The 23,547-nt window shown below is 35.4% G+C and overlaps 2 protein-coding genes across 2 annotated transcripts in view; one reads left to right on the top strand and one right to left on the bottom strand.

The window, feature by feature from the left end:
• LOC142341011 (sialin-like) overlaps positions 1-23,547 on the top strand; it is a 235,460-nt gene that overhangs the window by 51,702 nt on the left and 160,211 nt on the right. The gene's annotated exons all lie outside the window — the stretch shown is intronic.
• On the bottom strand, positions 206-697 carry LOC142341333 (uncharacterized). Its single transcript, XM_075392259.1, has one exon. It carries the CDS (start codon positions 695-697, stop codon positions 206-208), a length of 492 nt encoding a protein of 163 aa, XP_075248374.1.

Below are 23,547 nucleotides of genomic sequence, written 5' to 3'. Positions count from 1 at the left end.
AAACAAATCGGAACCGTATTTGTTCTGCATGATGGATTTCGTCTGCTTTGAGGGGTCCCTTCTGCTTCGTCTTGAACCTCATGCCGTAGGCAATCAAATTTCTTATTCTGTTGAAAGCACTGTATCGTCTCCAGTCAAATAGTTGGTCTAGTTCAGTTTCTATGGCTACAGTACTGGTAGCTTGCTCAGCTTCAGCTTCGTTCACTTAGCACCACGGCTTTGGCCACTTTTTTTCGTCTGTCTGGAGCCATGCCGGCCCGTTTAACCACCCGCACTCCTTGAGGTCCTCGATGGACATCCCTCTAGTGCCAATATCAGCTGGGTTTTCGATGCCTTTGAGATGTCTCCATTGATCCATGGAAGAGTTTTCCAGTATTTCTGCTGCCTTGTTGGCAACGAACACATGTTGTTTCTTGTGAGCTGACTGTAACCACAGTAAGACTGTAGATGAATCTGTCCAATGATAGATTTTGTCAAGGTTCACATCATGTTCCCTCAAAATCTGCCTCCTGAGACGAACTCCGTAGACTGCGGCTTGATGTCTTAACTTCAGAATCGTCGTGTGTCTGGTAGGTGCTACACGGCATTTTAGGTAGTAAAACATCACATAGGTGAGTTTCAAAGTTGCTTGGACTTGCGGATATGCCACAATGCACATCGTTACTTCTGACGCGTCTGTGAAAATGGGTAGTCTCATGTTTGTACATCCGTTTTAAAAATAAAGTCGATTTATCGACATCTTACTTATTTCTCTCAATTTAGAGCACCAATCACTGAATAGTTTTGAGTTTTCGGCTGACAACTCTTTGCCGCATGCTTGTCCCATCGCTGCACAGATGCTTTTGACTAGAAACGGCATTCGTATGGTGAAGGGTGAACATATCCCAAGTGGGTCGAAAACTGCTGAGACAAGGGATAAGACAATTCTCTGAGTTATTTTCGCTGGAACTTCTTGCTCAGTTCAACGACAGACTATGAGATTGTCTGTGTCTACATTCAAGTTCAGTCCAAGTATTGAGGATGATTGTGGTTCGGCCTCGAAAGTTTTCAAAACTTTCGTTGATCTGTCTGCCTCTGGGATTTGTGACTTGACTTCTTCGTCACTCGTTGTCCAAATCGTCATATTGAATACACCTTTGCTAAGGATCTCTGTGACTTTTTGGTAGATTTTAATCGATTCTTGGGGTGTTCTGACTGACTTGAGGAAATCGTTCATGTAGAAGTTTCGCTGCACAGCTTTGACAAGATTTTCGTCGTCTTTCGCGTTGTCTTTCGCCACTTGATGCAAAGCCGAATTTGCGCAAGTCGGCGAGTTCTTCGCCTCAAAAACGTGTCGTGTATACTCATATACTTCTATTCTCTGCTCTGAATCTTCTCGCCAGAGAAATTGTTGGCATCGGTTGTCATCGCTTGGGACAGCAACATGAAGAAACATCGCTTCTATCGCGGCTGAAAGTGCTATTTGGCGTTCTCGGAACCGAAAAAAATAATTGCGATCAGACTCTGCAACAGGTCCGATCCATATAGAAGTTTGTCTTTGAGGGCTACACCTTGTTACTTAACTGCCGCGTTGAACACTCTTCTAACTTTCTCGGGTTTGTGAGGGTTGATGACAGGATGATGTGGCAAGTACCATTGCAGCTTGTCTCTGGTTTTGTTTAGTTCTACTTGTTGGACTTTGCGGACATAACCAGCTTTGACGTCAGTGTCAATGGTTTCCTGATTATGATTTCGCAACATATCATATTTCTATAGGCGTCGTTCTAGGGACTTGAGTTGCCCCATAGCAGAGTAAAGGTTATTTGGTAACTTCACTTCGTCCTCTCGCCACAGGAGTCTTACTTCGTATCTTTCTTCGGTGAACCAAGTTGATTGCTCAAACGTCTTGATTGCTCGTTAGTCGTCTTTCGAATGTCCGGTGACATCACACTTTGAGGCGTAGGATTCGATGTCCCACCACTTGCTCAACTGGTTTGCTAATTTATCGTCTGATACTGAGGTTGCTGTTATAGCAAGGGTTGCTGCTTGCTTCGCTGGTAGGGCCCATCCTATTTTCAATTTCACTGCCCGTGGTGCAGTTTGGTTGTCTGACTTCTTGAATTCTAATGGGTGATGGATTTTTTAGCAGTCTTGTCCAAGAATTACTTGAACTTCGTTTAGATTTTAGCTCTGATTTGGCAAGTTCTTCAGATGAGGATAGCCTTCTTTCAACCCTTGCAGATCTACAATCTAGTCACCTAACTTCAGTTTCTCTTGAACATAGAATTGCACTGTCGTCTATGGTCGAGACTTCTCGTGCGCTGCAACAGCTATCGGCACTATTTCCGTCTTAACATTTTGTGATGCGTGGATTCCTGCAACTGACAAAGACGCTTTTTGTCCTTGCAGCTGCAGTGTAGATACGATTGAATTGTCCACGAATGAGATTGGGGATCCTTTATCACACTTTGCCAGTACGCTCACGCTTAGATCCCCATTCACTAGCTTAATGCACACTACAGGGAATCCTCCTTGTGTGATGTTTGTTGCTACTGCTGTCGTAGCATCTGAGGCGCCTGTTGTCGCCGCCTTCTTTGAGAAGTCGCTGTGCAGAAGCTTGTTGTGTCGTCGTCCACAATTGTGTACACTGCAAGTTCTGCTTTTGCAATCTTTTGACAGATGACCAGGTCTCAGGCAATTGAAACACAGTCCGAACTTCTGTACATGTTCTCGTCGCTCGTTCAGCTTCATTGATTTAAATTTCTTACAACCCCAAATGGCGTGCTCTCCATCTTTGAACGTACATTCTGATTTTTTTGGTTTGGTAGAATCATCAGCATTGGATGCAAAAGCACTTGTTTATGGCTTTTCGCGTCTTGAAACTTGGAGTTGGTCTGGGCTAACAAGTCTTCATGTATGAAAGCAGTTGATTCTAACCAGTCTTTGAAAACAATCAAGTTTGCTGCTAGTAATAGTCGATGATCCTGTAGATGCCGTAGCCACTGCTCCTTAAACTGAATAGAAAGTTTTCTGGTTGCTGAGCTCAGAACTCCTTCCGACTGCAGATATTGCTGTAATCCGGGTCGAGCCAAAATGTTAACTCTGTTCATGACTCCGTTTGAAAATCGAACAATGCTCGTTGAGTCATCGTGTCCAACTGGAAGATGTGTGTATATCTTCTTGAGTTGAGATTCAACAATGACTCTCGGTCTGCCAAAATTTTTGCAGAAAACGTCCCACGCTTGATAATATCCTGTGAGCTGAAACCAAGTTCAGAAAGTGCAGCTTTTGCCTGCCCAGTGAGGCTAATCATCAGATACTGCATCTTCTCAGTATCGCTCAACCGCTTTTGATGCACAATTACACCCAAAAGTTTTGCCCACTCGGGCCACTCCAAGGGGTCTCCTGAGAATTCCGCTAGCTTGAGTTTTGGTAATCCTCTTTAGTCACCACTCGGTTATTAAATTACTTGTGGGGTGGCTTGACTCACTGTTGTTTGGTTTTGGTTTTCGATCGATCTGTTGAGATAGTTGTTCTTGGGACTCTGGCATCTCTGCCTGTTTCGGAGCGCTTACGGTCCTTGTTGCTTGAATGTCATCTTGGGCAAAAATATCTGTGGTTCTGTTACCCTAATTGATATAGAGAGTTCTGGTTTTTTGAGAATGCTCGAATCTTGCAGTTGCGTTGAGAAAAGTCCTTCACCCGGTTGGAACAGTGGATTAGTTTTCGGATAGGCGCTGAAACGTTTGTCACCTCTGTCTTGTGTGACATTCTTCGGAGGGTCGATCACAACATTGGGAGATAGTGGTCGACTAGGGCTAGAATGTTGGGCTACTGAATTTGCCCAACCAGCAGTTATTTCTAGATTGCGTCTTGATCAAACACTTTCTAAGTCGTCTAACTGTGACCCAGATGCTCTTGAGCTTCCTTTTGTCAGTTCAATTTCCATGCGCTTTTGCTCTTAGTCGGCTTCAGCTTTCTTTCTTCCGTTTTCGAGCTCTCGTTCATGTTGTCGCAAACGTAGCTCGTCTTCTGGTTGTTGCAATTCATCTTTTTGCCGACGAATTTCTATTTCTTCACGCTCTTGGTCTAAATCCAACTGCCGCTCTCGCAGTTGTTACTCTGTTTCTTTCTTGGCTCTCAGGTTTTTGAGCTACATTTCGTCGATCTGTCGCCTTCTCGATGAGCGCGAGTTGGCAATACTGGGTTGTTTTCTGCTTCCTTGTGTAGCAGAATGCCTTGAAGAGACCTCGATGTTCTCTTCAGTTTTTTCTATCACTCCAATTTCTGTATCAATTACAGTTTCATTTGGTCTTTGTCAACAGCCGATGTGGATGACACTGAGGATGTTTGGTTTCCAAAATCCTTGCTCTGCCCGTACTGCTTGAGGTTGATCAAGTCTCGATAGTGACTCCTAATAATGCTTTGCTGCTTTCTTTTGGCTTTTAAATTATCGTTCGTCTCGAAGAAGCCACGATATGCACTTTCGGCAGTCATTGTTTTGTTTTGTGTCAGGTAACCTTCTAGCTCGGTGACACGTCTGGAGAACAATTTGAGTAGGTCAGCTTGCTTCTTCTCTAGTGTCTTCAGTTGATCACTCGTCTTCCAATTGCTTGTTTTCCAGTGTCTACTGGGACTTTTGCTGGCCATCGTAGAGATTTCGTGCTGGTCCACCAAATTGAATCGAAAATTCGTTGCTGTTTGTGTTGTTGTTGATGTCCGGGTCGGCGGACCAAATGTTGCGGCTGCTCAAGAATCTCAGCGGAACCGATATATCACAGCTTGGTTCTCGAGTTTTACGCCGGCCTGGTTCTTCACAGAGTTCGATTCACTATAAATGTCACAGAAATAATTAGTTGCTCGGACGTATAAAAGGACTATAACTTTAATTTTGTTTGATTGGAGTTAAGAAAATCCTTAGTGAATATCTATGTTCAATCTCGTGCGGAAGTTTGTAAGGCTCCAACTAATGTTAGTAACGTTGCTAACTTCTCGTTAAGTAAGCTCAACGAACTTAAAACTCGCAAGATCTTAAGATCTAGCAAAACTAAGCGAAAAGACTATAGTTGTTAAAGAACTAAATTTTAGTCAATCTGAGAGCAACTGCTCTGCTCAGTTTCTAATGGTTCTAAATACAATTTGGTTCCACTAAGAAAACAATTGGGTTAAATTGCATAATTAAATATTTATCGATTATAACATCATTGCTACTTGTTTCTGATTGGTTAATCAAAAATATGATTTAGGTCATTGTTTACATAGTAAAAGTCAAATTATTGCAATATTTACCTTTGTTGACATAAGCACGGATGGATAATACGTGGCTGTAAATGCCTCGAATGTACGGTATTTGCCATCTAATGATCATCTAAAATATAATAAAATAAGCAATTTAAGAAATTTAACAATAAATGACAAATTATCGAAAAATGCCAATTTTGCACCATATAGGTGCTAATAGCCACACTTGTGGGTCTGATGCAATACCGTTTGTTGGGTCCATGAGTAGCTTAGAGGTAACCCTAACCATGTGTCTTAACCTCGGTTCGCTCGGCTTTTGCCTTAAAAAAATGGGGGATGTACAGATTTTCGGTCCCAACTTATAAAAGTTTTCAGTTTTGACCATCATTGAGGTTTGTCGAATTCTTAGCTTTTTCAGTTTCAAACGTTATTTCTTGCTCGCTGGTGGCTTTTGTAGCTGATTTGAAGTGGCGCTAACATCCAGTACATAAAAATCTGATTTTTTTCGGCAACAAAAATTTCGAATTTCTTACAGAATTCTCTGATTTTTTTTTTCATTTTTGTTGGAGTGATATTAAACGCGTGAAAAAAATTGGAGTGTGTTGAGTGTTCAACAAAAATGAACAGTAGAGGAAAAAAGACAGTGGCTGATTCTTTAGACTGCTGGTATTAGACTCTTTGAGAGAGCGAGAAATTGGTGTCTTGAGAAATTTTTTGCTTACCGGACAAAATTTCTTTGATTACGTGCGGCTTTTTCAACCGTTTTTATTCTTTAAACTAAAGTACTTTGCTCTAAAAAATCCTATGAGTTGTGGCTATAGACTTTAGATCATTTTGACAACGTAGAAGATTTTTTGAAAAATTTAATCAATTTAATGCTAGTTTTATCTTAATGCCAATATTTTACGCATTTTTAGGATGTTTGAGCAATATTCAAAACAGTGTCTTGTTACAAAATATGACAAAAAATTGAGAAAATTGTAATATCTTTTTTGCTTTTTCTTTATTTCATCAGATCTAGAGAACTTTTGCCGCTTTAAAAGGCTTCAATAGTACAGTTTGCCCAAAAAATAATTCACAAATGACAACTAATCATTCTCTTTCTATTTGTGTTACATAAATTATTAAAAAAAAATTTCAATTTTCTAAGTAAAGTTTTGGTTGATTTTTGTTTTCTTGTATGATCTATGATTGATTTGCTGGTTTAATTTAGTTGATCTATTGAGTGACAGATATGTAAAAAGCTAGAGTTTTGGCGAAAACGGCTGTTTGAGTAGTTTCCGAATTCTTTCCAGCTTTAATTTCTTACAATTTCATTGCCTTTCTTCCCGTTCATAAAATTTGATGAGATTTGAAGTTACATTCGAGCTAAGAATTTGCTCAGTTTGATGCAGCAAATGGAAAAAAATATCTGGTGGTTTTTCCGAGTGACAAATTTTTACTCGAATATATATCTAAGGTAAAAAATAAAGCAAAACTGCTCTTGATAATGGTTTTTTGTTCACATGCGGCAACTTGACGTTGACTTCTTGAAATTTTTCGTGTTTTTGATCAATTTTTCTGAATGGTTGTCCAAATCCAATCCCAGTCCTTTCTCGGTCTCGTTACTTGTTTTACTTTTGATAGTTCATTAAATTTTAGTTAATGATTTCAGCTGTTAACTTTTTCACACGATATTTTTACATTTTTTATTTCAATGAGCAACAAAACTATTACAAACAACTCTCAAAAGTTTTCTAGCGAGGCCTAAACATAATAAATTGTTTTGATACAAGTTATCGCATATTATTGCATTTTTGACTACTTGATTCGAAAACACCACTTCTTTTAAAAACCATTGGCGAGTTTTTGTTGTTTTGTCACATAATTTTTTCAATGACAAGTCATGTTATCTTCCTGGTGGTTTATAGATAAAAGTAGCCAACGGTTTCAACTGAAAGCTGGTAGTTTTTTCCACTATAAATCTATGTAGAGTTTGAAGTTTTCAGATTTGCTTTTAAACTTTGTTCCTAATTTGTTGCTTAAAATCATTAACTGCGGCTCTTATCTGCTACGAAATGGGGCAGAAATGAAATGATCAAATTTATATCAAATGGGTTTTTTTTGATTTTATCCTCTTTTCATGAATTAATGCTGATTTTCTCATTTGCCCGTAAATAATTTCTACTTGATGCCCTGACACAAATACAAGATTTCAACGGACGCTATCAGTATTCCACTTAACGATAGAGCAAATCAAAGCCGTGTTTCAGTTGGCATGAAATTGTATATATAAATTAGACATTATCTTTTTTTTAAAAGTGTACTAATTTTTTGACTTTTGTCCTTAATTATTTTTCTTGTGATATCGTGTAGCTTAGACTTAATGCTGACAGATCTCTTCGGTTTTCTATGGTGATTGGATGTTTCGGAAAATAGCTATTGATTTATTGATTTTTGTTACCTTGACATTGTTTAATTTATTTTTTATATTGATTTTTTTTTTCAAGTTTCACACCTCTCGGTCTATCATTTTGTTGTTTTGCCCCTAAATGTCATTTATAAAAAACTCTTGTTGACCTATATGTTGGATAAAGATAACAACCACAGTTGTTGATGAAAACTTTGGTAAACTATTTTCTGTATTAATCGTCACTAAGAAACTCTTGTTTAGCTGATCATGTGTTTCTGCACAGTATTGGTTCTTTTAACTATATACCTATTGAATAAAAGAAATATGCCAAAAAATAGCAGTTTAGATGAGCAGTTAAATTGAGCAGAGAACATTAGCAAAAACAAATTGTAAGTTAATACACTAACAGAACAAGAGTACACAAACACAAGAAAAATTGGTGTCATAAAAGTACATCATCTAGTTATTTGTGGAGCTCAATATTGTCCAAAACTGATATATAAAACACAGAGAAAATAAACGTCAACAATTGACTTTTTAATATTTTTCTGAAGACTAAAGGGGTAATCATCAACTCGCAAAACTCAATTAAAGAGTGAAATAAATTTTGCACTTGTTTGTTGTTTTTTTCTTTTTAGTTGTCACCCAGTCAAATTAATGATAGATCTCGTCCAATGAGACCTCGAGATTAGGCATCATAGAATGTGTTTAGTGATTTCAGTGTAGAGTTAAAAGTTTTATTTCATTTGACAATCCTTTTTTGCAAAACATGAATTCTTTTTTTTTATACACCGTTTCTCAAAAATGATAGGTTTCAATTACTCTATCTGTTTTCTATTGGCGAATTTGTTTTAACTTGTCTCAACTTTTTCATTTAGTACTTGGTTTTGTCTTCCAATTTATCTTCTTTTTTTACAATGCAGGTTTTGTTGAACGCCTTTTAGTGATAATTTTGTTGAAACTGACTTGAGAGTTGTTACCAGTGTTTTAGCTGTTTTTATCGAGTTGAAAACCACAGCTAATTTTTTTTATAAAAAAGTAAAAGCTATTTCTTCTTTGAACTTTTCTTTTATTCGTTTTCTGTGTGTATGGTTCTATGCTTTGATAACCATGTGGATATGAGATTGTAACCATGAGATTGATAAGCATGCATTGTTTTATTCCTTTCTTTTGATTGTAATTTAACAGATATTCTGCTATGAATTTTTGTTGTCAATGTTTTTTGTTCAGCGCATATGACGATATGGTCACCTCATTCAATATTTTATTCACGCGACTTATCTCACCCTCAAAATTGACTATTTTCACTTCCAAAATGACATTTTTTCAATTTAATTTAGTCAACTGGGTTTGTGTAATTAGGAAGTTTAATTGGAGGCAGTTTTTAAAGAAGCAATAAACTGTACCTATTCCTTGAAATCGAAAATTGAAATCTGATTAGTTGAAATTTTTGGTTGGATAAATATCAGTAAATTGTTGACCCTTACGAATGAGGAGCTGTAGAATTGACCTTAATTTTCAACTTTGGTCATCGGCTATACTTCCTCATGGCAAATATGCGGCAATCGCCTTTTTGATAAAGAGCTCATGCCTATTTAATTCCAGACTAAAAGTTGCCTTTTTGTTTGGCTAAGCATGACGTATAATAAAAACAAAAAACAGATCAGACAAATTTCCTTACTCTCTCCTGTTGAGATTCGAACAGAATTTTTGAACCGTTCACTGGTGAAATGGAACAAAAACTGACAACAGCAACTGAGTCACCCTTACCTCCCTGTAGACTATTTTTTATGGCAGTTAAACGAATTTTTATATAAAGTGTTATCAAGAAACACTTGTTTAGCTAGTCTAGTGTTTGCGTACAATATGGGTCGTTTTAAGTTAATGCCATAATTGAACAATAGAACACAAAACAAGAGACAAATGAGTGTCAAAAAAGTGCATCACGTGGCGATTTGCTGCTCAAAAATGGTTCAAACATCAGAACTAAATAACACAAAAAATAAACGTCAGTACTTTGACTTTTTAATGTTTTTCTGAAGACAAAATTTTGTATTAAAAACCCGAAAAACTTAAATAAAGATTGAAATAAAGTTGGCACCTGTTTGTTGTTTTTTTTCTTTTAACTTGTAACGCAGTCATCCTAATTTCAGATCTCATCCAATGAGGTCTTATGATTAAGCATTATAGAAAACGCATAGCTGTTTCAGGAAAGAAAGGTTTCAATTAATTTTTATATTACTTGTTTTCATCAAGAGAAAATTGTTTTTTTTAACTTAGATCAGATTTTGTCTTTTCGCTAAGTCTCAATAATGAGATGCTTCAGTGGCTACAGGCTTTCAATTGGCAGAAACATTAATTGGCTTAAGAATTGTATGATTTTGGTTGGCATTTTAATTAATTCCGTGTCTCTGTTTCAATTTAGCCAAGGGTTGAAATATGATTGGTCGACACTTCTTTTTAGCTAAAGTATCAGTAGTTCGTCCAATCATTACAACTGGTAAGTGGTCAGGTTTGCTATAATTATCTTTTGATTTATCGGTTAAACCTCCTTTCGAGCCATATTCGACGATCGCCCTATTAATAGCTGGCTTAATTTAATTTTCAGCAAATTATAAGAGAATAAAAAACAAGAGATCAATTGAACATCGAAAAAGTACATCATTGGGTAATTTGATGTTCGGGAAATGATAAATAAATTAAAAACATCACTAATTTTACTTTTATAAGATTTTTTGAGGACTAAATGACGTAAGAAACTATTAAAAAGCTTATATAAGAAATTAAATTAGTTTTACACTTGTTTGAGACCTCCATTTGAGACATATTCGACAATCGCCATATTAATAGCTGTCTCATGCACCTCTTTGAAGCTATAAATTGCCTCTTTGCTGGTTGGCCATTAAGAATCATAAAATTCAAAATCAAAAACAGATAGCACAAACTTTTCTACTTTCTTCTTTTGATATTTGAGCAAAATTTTGATCCAATTATCGGTGACAAACATTACATGTCAAGATATAACAAAAAACTTTATGGTTAGGGCAATGCTTGCCGTTTCGTCTTTGAAGATGTTCTTCAGTTCTCTTAGTTTTTGTAAAAAGACAAAAAAACATCAATTTGACCCTGATTTTTACTTTTTTGCGACTGGATTTCACTGGGGATATTGAGAGACATTACCCTCATTGTAGACTTAAGTAGCAAAAAAAATGTCACAATTTTAATATTGTTGTTATGTAATTTTTGTATTGAGTGCTATTAACAAACGATTGTTCAACTGGTCTAGCGTTTCCCTACAAACCAGTCTCTTTAACAGCTTAGACAGTTGGTAAACAACAAAACAACAAAACAACTATTTAGATTTTAATGTTAATTGTAAATTTATAGTTTGTTAATTGTAAATGAAATTGTTAGTTATAATTGTTAGTTGTCATTTTATAGTTGTTAATTGTAATTTTATAGTTTTTTTGAGGAATAGAAGACGTAAGAAACTACTCAAAAAGCTATAAAAGAATTGATATGAGTTATACACTTTGTTGTTTCCTTTTTTGATCATCACGGAGTTATGTTAATGATACATTTTATCGAATGAGATCTCTTGATTAGACATATTAGATTGAATTTAATTGTTTTTGTGACGAATTGAGAGTTTTTATTATTTTGAGATTATTTTTTTAACAGAATGTAAATGAGTGTTTTTTTCATTATTGCCCTTTTTATTTTTTTCTGTGTTTTTTCGTAGTCTTAATAATGCGAGATTTCAAAAACTATATTCACTCTCCTTTGACAGAGTTTTCTTTGAATAAGGATAATAATTTTATGGTACGTGTTTTAATGATTTTATATCATTCGTACAAGGACTTCTTGAAATGAAATTCGATTGCTTCTTTTTTAGTGCTTTTGATCTCGCCATTTTCTGTTTCTTAGCTTTTTGCTTTATTAAAGCTCTTGTTGAAAGCTTTATATGCTTTCTGTGCACAGTTTTGTAGCTGTTCTTACTGGATTTATTGTTTCTTTAAATTTTTTTTCTTAAGTTTCCTGTATATTTGGTTATTTACTCTGATAACCGTCTTTGTTCCTCCGAAGCGATTGATAGCCGAGTATTGGTTTTGATCATTTTTTTAATCTGATTTCATGGCCTGTTGTGTTTTCTTTTGTTGTCAAGGTTTTTGTTAAGACCACAGGCCTTGCTGATCATTCCAAATCTGCTTTTCATTCATTCATTCATCCAATATCAACTGAATTGCTTGCGTAGCGTGAACTTCCATTCTTCGTTGATTTCGTTTTTTCATTTGAGTGTTTAACGTTTTGGTCATTTTTCTCTGCCTTAATTCAAGGAGCTAAAGTCAACTGGGTGTGTGGGTCTATCTAATTGAAATTATGGGAGCAGCTTATAGACGCTGCAATAAGTAGTTATACATATTCTTAATGAAATTGTAACATCTATACTCGCCGAGAGAGAATAATTACAAGTTTAGCTGGATTTAGAATTCTGATTGGTTGACAAATCTGATGGCAAATGTATCACTAGTTCGTCTAACCATTACTATTGGCGTGCGGTTGGGTTGGCTTATTTTCGGTTGTTGACTAGACTTCTGTCAGCTAATTTGTGGCGATCGCCATATTGATAACTAGCTCATGCATATATATTTAGAAGTTAAAAGTTGCCTCTAGCTCGGCTCAAGAAATAATCAAACAAACGAAACACGGGTAATACAAATTTTCTTGCTTTTTCTATGCAAAAATCAAAAACAATTTTCGAAAAATTCTTTGGTGACAATTAGTATATGTCATGAACTCAAGAAAATTACGCCGTTATTGTGGAGCAACTTAGGGCCATCATGGTAAAAATTTTAATAAGGTGCTACACAATACATTAAAAAACCATGATGCAATACGGCTCTTGATATATGGATCTCTAGATCGTTGACTGAGAGTAAATCTGTGCTAATTTAGTTTTTCAGAAAAAAATGCTGTTGATCTCCATGAAGAAACAAAACCTTTAGGGCATCTTGCCGTTCAGAAAAAAAGTCCCTAAGACAGACCCCATACCTCAACAGACTGTCAAGGAAAGAAGTTCTGCATCGCTTTTTATTTACTTGAACAATTTGTTAAGACCACAGGCCTTGCTGATCATTCCAAATCTGCTTTTCATTCATTCATTCATCCAATATCAACTGAATTGCTTGCGTAGCGTGAACTTCCATTCTTCGTTGATTTCGTTTTTTCATTTGAGTGTTTAACGTTTTGGTCATTTTTCTCTGCCTTAATTCAAGGAGCTAAAGTCAACTGGGTGTGTGGGTCTATCTAATTGAAATTATGGGAGCAGCTTATAGACGCTGCAATAAGTAGTTATACATATTCTTAATGAAATTGTAACATCTATACTCGCCGAGAGAGAATAATTACAAGTTTAGCTGGATTTAGAATTCTGATTGGTTGACAAATCTGATGGCAAATGTATCACTAGTTCGTCTAACCATTACTATTGGCGTGCGGTTGGGTTGGCTTATTTTCGGTTGTTGACTAGACTTCTGTCAGCTAATTTGTGGCGATCGCCATATTGATAACTAGCTCATGCATATTTATTTAGAAGTTAAAAGTTGCCTCTAGCTCGGCTCAAGAAATAATCAAACAAACGAAACACGGGTAATACAAATTTTCTTGCTTTTTCTATGCAAAAATCGAAAACAATTTTCGAAAAATTCTTTGGTGACAATTAGTATATGTCATGAACTCAATAAAATTACGCCGTTATTGTGGAGCAACTTAGGGCCATCATTGGTAAAAATTTTAATAAGGTGCTACACAATACATTAAAAAACCATGATGCAATACGGCTCTTGTTATATGGATCTCTAGATCGTTGACTGAGAGTAAATCTGTGCTAATTTAGTTTTTCAGAAAAAAAATGCTGTTGATCTCCTTGAAGAAACAAAACCTTTAGGGCATCTTGCCGTTCAGAAAAAAAGTCCCTAAGACAGACCCCATACCTCAACAGACTGTCAAGGAAAGAAGCTCTGCATCGCTTTTTATTTACTTGAACAATTTTAAAGAAAAATTTTAGCATAAATTCTTGGAAAAAAAATGATGCCGGATCAATTTGCGGTAATCGAGACCCTCTTCGAGATTATTTTTTTTATAACCGGAAAGTTCTGGTTCAATTGAAAATTTATCTCAATCAATCACTTTTTATCATCTGAAACTGATCCTTTTTGACAACATTTACATAGAAATACATTCGCAAACCAAGCTTTCGCTGGAGATGATTACAAACTTTATTACAAATTTTTTAACAATTGTATACCATACAACTGTAGAAGTCGCAGTATGTATATTTATTAATTCCATGGGTTGAAAAAACAATAAGACATTGAGTAATTGAAATCACCTATTGAAACATTAGATAACCGGTGAGACCTGTCACTAGAATTACATTCATCAAATAATCACAAATGATAACAACAAATAAATTTTTAAAATATTACATACGTTGAAAACTAGGGAAAACGAAGAACGAGAACAAACGATTGAAAATCTAAAGTCGTTGGTTTTCTCTAAAAGGACAATTAGAAAAAGCTTCTGTTTGGTCATTGGCACACCAAACTTCCAGCAGATACAAAAACAGTTAAAATTTAAAGAGCGACACCAATAGCCCACAAAAATTTCCCAACACTGTTCTTCTTTGTTTTTCATCAAAACTACCCTACGTTATTTTCAAATCTCTGCTCATAGTAACAACGGTCAAAAACAATTTCAAAGAAAATGATTGAGCAAAAAATACTTGTTCGACTTAGCTTTAACGGGAAAACTCAACGAAAATATGGTGAAGGATTTAAAAAACGTCTAAAATATCAACATAACAAAATTAGCTCAAAAAGTACGCCAAAAAATGGAGAACATATTTTTAAAAAATGTGTAGAAAAATTTGCACGTGATCAATATTTTGCAAGCGATGCACACTTTTTGACAACTATTGCTCTCGTCAACTCTCAAAAACGTAGCATGAACACAAAGCTACTATCTTCTTTCTGTTTTTCAGTTTTTTTAAAAGCACCTTTGTTCCTGTTTCATATACACTCCAATATGTTTACCCATAAAGATCGCTCCAGCAATACTCTTCTTTGAGCAGTTAAAATGACAGTGCCCCCAAAACAATTGAAATACTATGGATTGTATGAATATCCCACATTTTTTATGGAAAATTTTGGTTGAAGTGTTTTTCTATACTTGATGGAAAATTCTGGACGACGTGTTTCTGTATACTGGAGGACTTTTATTTTCAGCTCAGTGTAATGCCTCACTTCATGGATTTAGATCTCAGGAATAGCTGGATACTGAAAATCTGCCAACGTTTTTGATAATCAAATGGCAGCTTTTTTATAACAACCTGTTTTCAGCGTACTCAAAAGTGGAAAATCTAAGACAGACAGAGAAGATGACTCACTCAGTGAAGTTGTCTTGGAAAGATGCTGGCGACTATGCAAACAAGCACTTTGTTATTTCAATCAGGTCTGAAGATGACAGACACGTAGTATTCACTGCGACACACACTTTCGAACCTCTCGTCGCTTATATTTACGAGTTTGATTCAGCTCAATATTTCTGGCTTCCTCGGGACAGATTGTTCATGTGCAGTGTGTACGCTGTGTGCAATGGTACTTGTCTCCATGAGTATAGAGAGCCTGTAACAATCTCTTGTCAAACATCAGGTACTCATAATGTTACCTTTGTCAAACTACTTGTCAAACATACGGCACACATAAATATCAGTTACTCGGCTGAGAGTAATACAGAATTAGTTCTTGGTTAGGGGTTCCGGTACGTCGGACTCTTAGGCGTTTCTGGCTGCTTTCGGATGCTTTTCGGATGTTAATATTACAAAAATCTTGCAATCTTTGAATGCTAATCTTGCAAAGTCTTGCACGAAAATCTGGCAAAATTATGCTATATTTTGAAAGATTCTTGCAAGATTAACATCCGAACCCGACTTGGAAAAATCATAGTCCCTGATGAAATTTTGGACGCACCTCCGTGTGGTGTTTATCTTTTTTGTTTGTTCTCTGCATGCCCAAACTTTAATCTGTTCGGCCTGTCCCAACTATTTCATCGCTTGAATCGAAAAATCGTCGCTTTATCGATGCCAAATTAGGCACCAAAATCGTGATGGATAAAAAAAATTCTTAAATTTGTACAGCCATTACAAACAATAATTATCCAATAAGATCAGGTAATCCTTTTGTCGCCTAAAATTAATTGGATAAATAAAACCCTAGAGCCAGTGCTGCCCCGTGCCGAAATCGATATCAGAATGAGGCAAGAGTTTAAATTTAACTTGAGTTGATACTTGAATCATACACCGTTTGATGTCAATTTTTGAGCTTATCAAGTTTGGGTCCAGTTTAGTATCAGAGTATATACCATTCTGGGCATTGAAAGATTGTAATTTGTCCATTGGAACTCATTTAAAGTTTGCAATTAACGAGTGTATAAACAAAAACACATTCCCTGATATTTTGAAAAAAACCTATGCCCCTTTTATCTATAAAAAAGACAGACAAAACCCTGTAAACTATCGACCAATTTCGGTTACTCCAACATTAGCAAAAATTTTTGAAAGACTTCTCCTGGAGCACATGTCGGGACATTTAGATATAATAAGTTAATTACCAAAAGTAAATTTGTTTTCCAAAAACAAACTTCGTGTCTTAATACAATGATTAATATGACAGAGAAAATAAATCATTACTATCAAGAAAACGATATAGTCTTAACAATCATTTTGGATTGAGCGAAAGCTTTTAAATCATTATCATTGGACATTTTCATTGAAAAAACTGAAAAATTTGGTTTTGGAGAAACCCTAAGATTCGCTTCGAATTTGTTTCCAATCAACAGGAAACAGTGTGTTAGAAAAAGAAAAGCTGAACCCGACTGAACAATTATAAATCACGGTGCTCCTCAAGGTACTGCACTAGAACCACTAGTATACTAGTATTAAAACTTTATGTAAATGACTTCAGTGAAAAAATAGGGAAAATGTCGATTGTTTGACATTTTGCAGATCACAAAGAAATTTTAAGTCATGAAAAAATGAACAGTGTTTAGAAGCAAAAGCTAATAAAGATTAATAGAAGCTGATCAAATTATGAAACAAAACAAGTATACTCTAAATGAAGGGAAAACAGAATAAATGGTTTGCAAAAATGGAAAGTCACTAACGGTCAATTGCGTTAAATTTAAGTCATTCATTGAAATCAACAGATGAATGTAGTTGTTATTCTTGACAATGAGTTGACATACCAAAACGAACCTAATAATGTGATCAGTAAAATGCTTTCAGCTATCAGATCAATTTATTTAGTACGCAATCAAATACAAATAAGTGCTCGAATAAATCTCTTTAGATCAAGTGTTCTGTCGCATTTAGAATTTAGTGCTATATTTTTTCAAATTTTGCCATCCTACTCAATTGACAGATTAAACGAAAAAATAAGAAGAGGCATAAAAGTTTTTTTCGAAACAAGTATGACAGCGCTCAAACACTACTTCCTGAATACAAAAATACTTCCCACAGAACTTCAAATACCACAAAATTTTTTTGAATAAACTTCTCAATATTTTCCAACGAATATACCTACAAGACCAAAAAGATATTCAGAAGAATTGGAGAAGTTAAATTAAAGTAACTAAATGCACATTTAATTTTTCTCTCACAACAAATTTTAAATCAAAATGTTAATTAAAATTTAAATCAAAAATCAATTAAAAGAAACTTCGTTCGTAAATGGAAAAAACTTCCAGGATTTCTAAAAGAGGAAAAATAAAAAAAATTACAAAAAAAGTTAAAAGAAGAGGTGCAAAAAAAAGACACGAACGAGTTCCGACGGAAAAAAATGAAGCACTAAAACTTGTTTTCATAAAATAATTTGATTATAGTAATTAAACTTGAAACTGAAGCTTAGTTTTTTTTAATATTGTATTTAATTATTCAAAGGAAAGAAGTAGTATGTTTGATTTATAATATTACAACATGTTACTTTAACCTTGTGCTTACTCGAATTTACATGTTTGAGATTTGAAAAAAGATGTACACGTATCAATGTGTTGCATTCCATTTTGTGCTGGCGTGGGTGTCGCACCTCTTTGCACACACTATTCGGTGCTAAAAACTGTTGTTCACTTCCAAAGAATTTGTTATAATACTTCCCTGATTAAGGATGTGGTTATATAACTCACCACTGTACCTCCAACAGTAATTATACCTTTTATTCAGGGCAAATTGAACTCCAACCGTCTATCTGCAGAGCCGCGGTCAACCGTTTTCACTTTTGCGCTTCAGTCCTAGTAATTTTGGAACTTTGTTGTTCGCTAGTCGGAAAACAGTTTAGCTTGCAAGATGCATTGCCTTGCTAGAATTTCTTCCAAAATGTTGCAAGATCTTTCAAGATAAACTTTTTCTTTCAAGAACCTTACAAGTTTAACTTTTTCTTGTTTTTTCTTGGTTTTCCGCCTTCAGCACCTATTCTTATGACCTATAAACGAAGAAAAAAATTTGAAACGTTGCAAGATGTACACATATTTTGGCAGGAAGCCGAAAAGTAAAAACATCAGAAAAATTTTAATCTAAGCCATCAGAAAAGGGTCTTTCGATCTTCGTTTTTATAAACTTTTCTTGACTTTTTCCTTCCTGTTTTCTTGGTTTTCTGTTTTCTTGGTTTTCTGTTTTCTTGGTTTTCTGTTTTCTTAGTTTTCTGTTTTTCTTGGTTTTCTGTTTTCTCGGTTTTTTCATGTGTTTCAGGGTTCCTTGTCGAAGAAGGTGGTTGAGGATAGTTTCCGCCAAAGTTCTTGAGATATTTTTTCTAAATTATATACAATATTTGAAAACCCGAAACTGGCAGAAAAAACGGACACGATGTGCCCAAAAAAACAAAAAGACAGAAAAACGCTAAGAAAATGGACACGATGTGCCAAAAAAACAAAAACGCAAAAAAACGGACAAGATGTGCCAAAAAAAAACAAAACCACAGAAAAACTCAAAAAACGCACAAGATGTGCCCAAAAAAAACAAAAACACAGAAAAACGCAGAAAAACTAATTGTTGGTTGTTACACCTGTATAAATTGCAATTACATCAGAGTCTGGTTGTGCTTTCAGCGTCAGATGGGAGGCCTTTTGACATGGAGCACGAGGTTGTTTCTGAAAGAAGTGTGAGGGTGAGTTGGAAAGTACCAGATCTGTTCATTGCTCATCTCCCTTCTACGTCGCCAACTGGAGAAACTGTTAGAATGACAGAAAGCAATAACAGCAGATACAATGTCTATCTCAACAATGTATTGGTGGACACCGTCCTTGCTAGAAGCAAAGGTTACTTCTTACCGATTACGGTAGTTTGCGAAATCTTGCAAGAACCAACATCCGATATCTAATTTCGTCTGTTATTGAGTAGGAACACTTAGGGGCACAAGGCAGCTTTACATAAAATGTGATAACTGTTTCAGAGTTGACTTGTGTAGTGGCCCCTTTGGATATCTGTCAGAAGAATGAAGTCACTTTAGAAGCTGTAACAGACCAGGATACACGTCATTTTACAGCCAGAATTATTGTTATCGATTGTGAGTACCTTTTAGCCAGTAGGAAAGTGAAATTATTTCCAAGCCCGGACCCACTACCAAGTCAATTTCAGTACTGGACATGTCTTATTGAAAATCTCATTTCATTACTGATTCAGAGCTATGATCATGTCACTTTTTAAACATGGCACGTCTAAATCCAAGTCGTGGCCAAGACCTAGCAGTCAAAATTCAAATCTAATTGTAGAATCCAAATAAAAAATCTAATGTTAACATCTAAATCTAAATGTAGAAAAAAATTGTCCTAAATAGGCCTGGAAAACGCAATTTCTGGATAGGACAAAAATGGAGCCTTCACAGCGGTCTTTTTTATTATTTTTTTCTTTGTTGCAGACGCGGGGAAACAAAATCAAGATCTGAAATATGCACGATAAAGAGAATTTGGCACGCTAAAAACGTTGCCATTCGAAATAATTTTCAAAAACCAATAATTTTTTGAGAATCAATTTGCAAGTCTTATCCAAGTCTTGGCCAAGACTTTTTGAACTTGTAAGACTTGCCCATTACTTAAAAACAAGATAAAAATTGTCTTTAGACTTCCTAGTACTGCAGCTGACTTGGAGTTGGGTCCGGGCGAACTTTTTTTTAATATAGAACATTAAAACAGAGCAATTGTACCTACTTGACTGCAGGTGTTTGATCATTAGTATGTGTTGCTTCATTGTCTTGGCGAATTGTTTTCTCAATTTTTTTTCTATGGACAAAATAAACATAAAGTCATAAACATAAAAAAAATCAATACAAATCTATTTATTGCAATATGGAAAGTACTTTAAAAACTAATGTTGTTTCTAGGGAACGATGCTGACTCAATCAATGCAACTCTTTGTAAGTCAATCAATTTTCCTTCTTTCATGTTGAAAATTTTTCTAGAAACTATAGTACGAGAAGTATCATATTGTTTGAAAATTAAAAGGTTTGGTGAAAAATTCCACTATTTTTTGAAAAAAATCTCTAATTTTATTGTTTATTTTTAGCTGATTTCCCCAACATTGCAGGTAATCAGAGTTATTCAGATTATTTTTTTCTTTATAAGGAAACCATATTGGTCTCAATGCTGTTTACCGTTTTTGGAGGTGTTGATGTAATAGATAGTGGGCATAGTCTCTTATTTGTCAATATATGCGTCCTATGTTTGTTATAATTTGAAGATTTGGCATTAAAATAATGAAAACAGGAATAAAGAAAAGAAGGAAATTTGAGAACTAAAAATTATATTCTTGTTGGAAATCTTCAGTGTTGCTACTGCACTGGAACGAAAAACAGCAATGAAAATGAACTGATAAAGCAAAATCTGTAGGCTGTTAATTATGTTTATTAGCTGCCGTCAGCCTCTCTAACGTCTATTATTTAAGCGCTCTCCTTTTTTTTATTACAATTCAAAGGTTGAATTGTATTGTGGCGCTGTCTTTTTTTGAGATTTGTTCATTCTGTTCACACATTTTTATGAATTTTGAAGTCAAATTGGAGTAGTGATTTTGATCACGCCGAAACAGGAAGTGGAGCGAAAAAGCGAGCGGTTTTCCGGCGTGAAACTTTTTCGCTCTATTGTTAAAGTAGAGTGAGAAAACGGTGTTTGAACAAAAATTTGCTCGCTAGTTGTTTTTTGTTCACATTCGATTTTTTGGATCAGATTTTTTAATGGTTTTTGCTATCCATTTTTAGTTCAATCTAGGCCTAGTTTTTTTGTTTGAACCACAAATTTTCATTTCTCGCTGGTGGTTTTTTTGTTCACATGCGGCGTTTTGAAATTGATTTTTTTGTTTATTATTTTCTGATCTGTTTTTTTTAGAAATTGTTTTCCCAATTCATTCGTAGTCGGTCCTATGTATAGTTATTTGTCTAGTCAATGAAAATTCTTTGAATTGTACTTCAGCACTTGTCCTGCTACGTTTTATAATTCGCTTTAACTTTTGATCACGTTTTTCGTTTTACATATGTCACGATTTTCACGTTTGCTTTCTGACTTACCTCACTCACTGTTCCAACTGAAATCCATCCACTCTGTGATACCTCTGGCTGTAGAGATATGCAATTGAGTGACGAATTCTTGTCTAGTTAGTAGAGTTGGATTCGCGATGCGAATCAACTGTATTTTGTGTAGCCTGCGAATACAGCCTTTAATTCTAATAAGCAAATGTAACTCTATTCTGATAATTTGGAATGCGGACTCGATTCCACCACAAAAAATTCTCAATTCAAAACAGCAGAGATTGACGAGCAACTGAATTTAAGATTAACTGATGAAAAAATGAAAATTGATATTACTAATAATAGTGAGAAGTGTGAACACATCTGAATACTTGACTTCTTAGTGGGAGGTAAAACTTACCTGAGTGAATGACTTGGAGGTTACAGTTAAATTTAAATGATATAAAGACAACTAATAATTTAATGCACTTTCCGAACTATGATATAACCGTATCACATAGCCGTGACTTTGACAAAAAATTTGAAACTGCAAGATATCAAATTTTAAATATAAGTAACATATTTACTGGCTAGTGTAAATATTAATTTAATGTTCACAATAACGCTAAAATTTTCAACAACAACATGAGACATGCAACAGCTGTGGCTTTCCAATTTAAATAAATAAAGATGTAGCCGGTCAGTAATTACAGACTAAATTAAACAAACTGCGAAATTTAAAGAGCAAATGTAAAATGAATGCAACTTGTGTAAAACAATGAACAATTGAAATGGGTAAACATAAAATTTTTCCATCAATTAGGCTAAGTTGACTACAAAGTATTATTGATAAATGAAGATTTAATGCATCGACAAATAAATTAAAATTGCAAAAATGAAAACGAAGAGTTTCAGATTGTTTTTTACATTTGATTTTCAGCATCAAATACACTCATGCTGACTTCTTGCTCATAATCAGCATGATGATATTCGTCAGGAGGCTTTGTCCCAACTGTTGGAATTTGCTGCTCCGGTGGGCTTGCAACATGAAATGGAACGAAATTTCTACTAGTGGTAGTTGCGAAGCTTCTTCCTGTATAACGTTCTCGAAGAGAGGATTAGCAGTTCGCGCTCGCTTGGGGAAAGGAATCGATTCCTGGTTGCTGACAGAGCATACTGAGCTCTCAAATCCGTCATAATCTGATGCTCTGCGATTTCTTTTGCTTTTCTAGGTTGTTGGGTTTGATGTTGACTTTGCAGTCGACTTATTGTGTGTCGCAGACAATTTTCGGCTGCGACTTGTTGAGGCTTGGGGCTTTGATGTTTTCGATAGGATATAGCTTTAGAGATGTTGCTGTTCGCCAACGAAATCCCTGACGTTTTGTCTGCTTGACGATGCCTAGTATTGATATCGCCTCTATACTTTTTATTCAACTCTTTCGTTTGTTGTGCGATTTTTACTTCAGTTGTTTTGTCACAAGGAAGTGGACGCCTTTGAGCGTACTGCCTGAGGTCAGTATTTCGTTCGGTTTTTGTGCTAATTTTAGCTATATCACTATTACGGACCTTTACCTCAGGAGCACCAGGTTCTTTTATCAACGTTGATGTCGGAGATGTACGTACCACTGTGCTTCTAGGTGCCAACGTGTCCCAAAGACCTCGCAAAACCTGTTTCAATCTTTTCGACACCTTTTGGGCTAGTTTTAGCTCTAATGCTCATTCTATTCGGGTTATCGGGTTGGTTAGCTTTTGGTGGAGGACGAAACGGGATGCCGATTTATTTTTCTCTCCGTTGTATCGTCGGCCCGCATCCACCTGGGCTTTTGCCTCTGCCTCTTCAATTAAAATGTCGCTACATTCCCCTGTCACCCATCAGTTATCATCAAGATAATCTTCTACTGGGACTGTGTCTAGAATACTACTGGGAATCTGTCTAGAAGAGTGATTTCGAATACTTTCATAAAAAAGATTAGAAGACTTTTGGGTTGTACTTATTTTACTAAGTGGTGTATTTGGTTTTCAAAATGCGCTTGGAAAGGTGTTACATTTGTTTTCCTTTGTTTGCATATACGTAATTGATACACTATTGACTTTATTCCTTCTTTTATTGTGAATTTATTATTTCTATTAGCCAATTTCATTCAGCTTAGTCGTCTTTTAATTGATTGTATCAAACACGCCACTAATCCAATCACTCTTTGATCGTTAGCTGGCGCTGTAAAAATGTTAAAATTATTTTGTTTGCAGAAGTTTTTAACTTTATTTTCCTTAAGACAGCGTGCTTTAACTAGTCTTATATTTCTGGGAACTCCATATATTTGAATATAATCATCTAACAATTTAATTACATTAGGTCCGTTTGCTTTATCAAAAACGTCTACTGTGGGATAC

The sequence above is a fragment of the Convolutriloba macropyga genome, chromosome 6 (assembly GCF_964194025.1).
Source record: "Convolutriloba macropyga chromosome 6, txConMacr16.3, whole genome shotgun sequence".
Lineage (NCBI taxonomy): Eukaryota > Metazoa > Xenacoelomorpha > Acoela > Convolutidae > Convolutriloba > Convolutriloba macropyga.
Note: the sequence above shows the minus strand (reverse complement) of the source record. Positions and strands in the feature narration are given on the sequence as shown.

Coding starts and splice junctions, on each gene's coding strand:
- LOC142341333 (XM_075392259.1), bottom strand. CDS start 697: ATGAGACTACCCATTTTCACAGACGCGTCAGAAGTAACGATGTGCATT.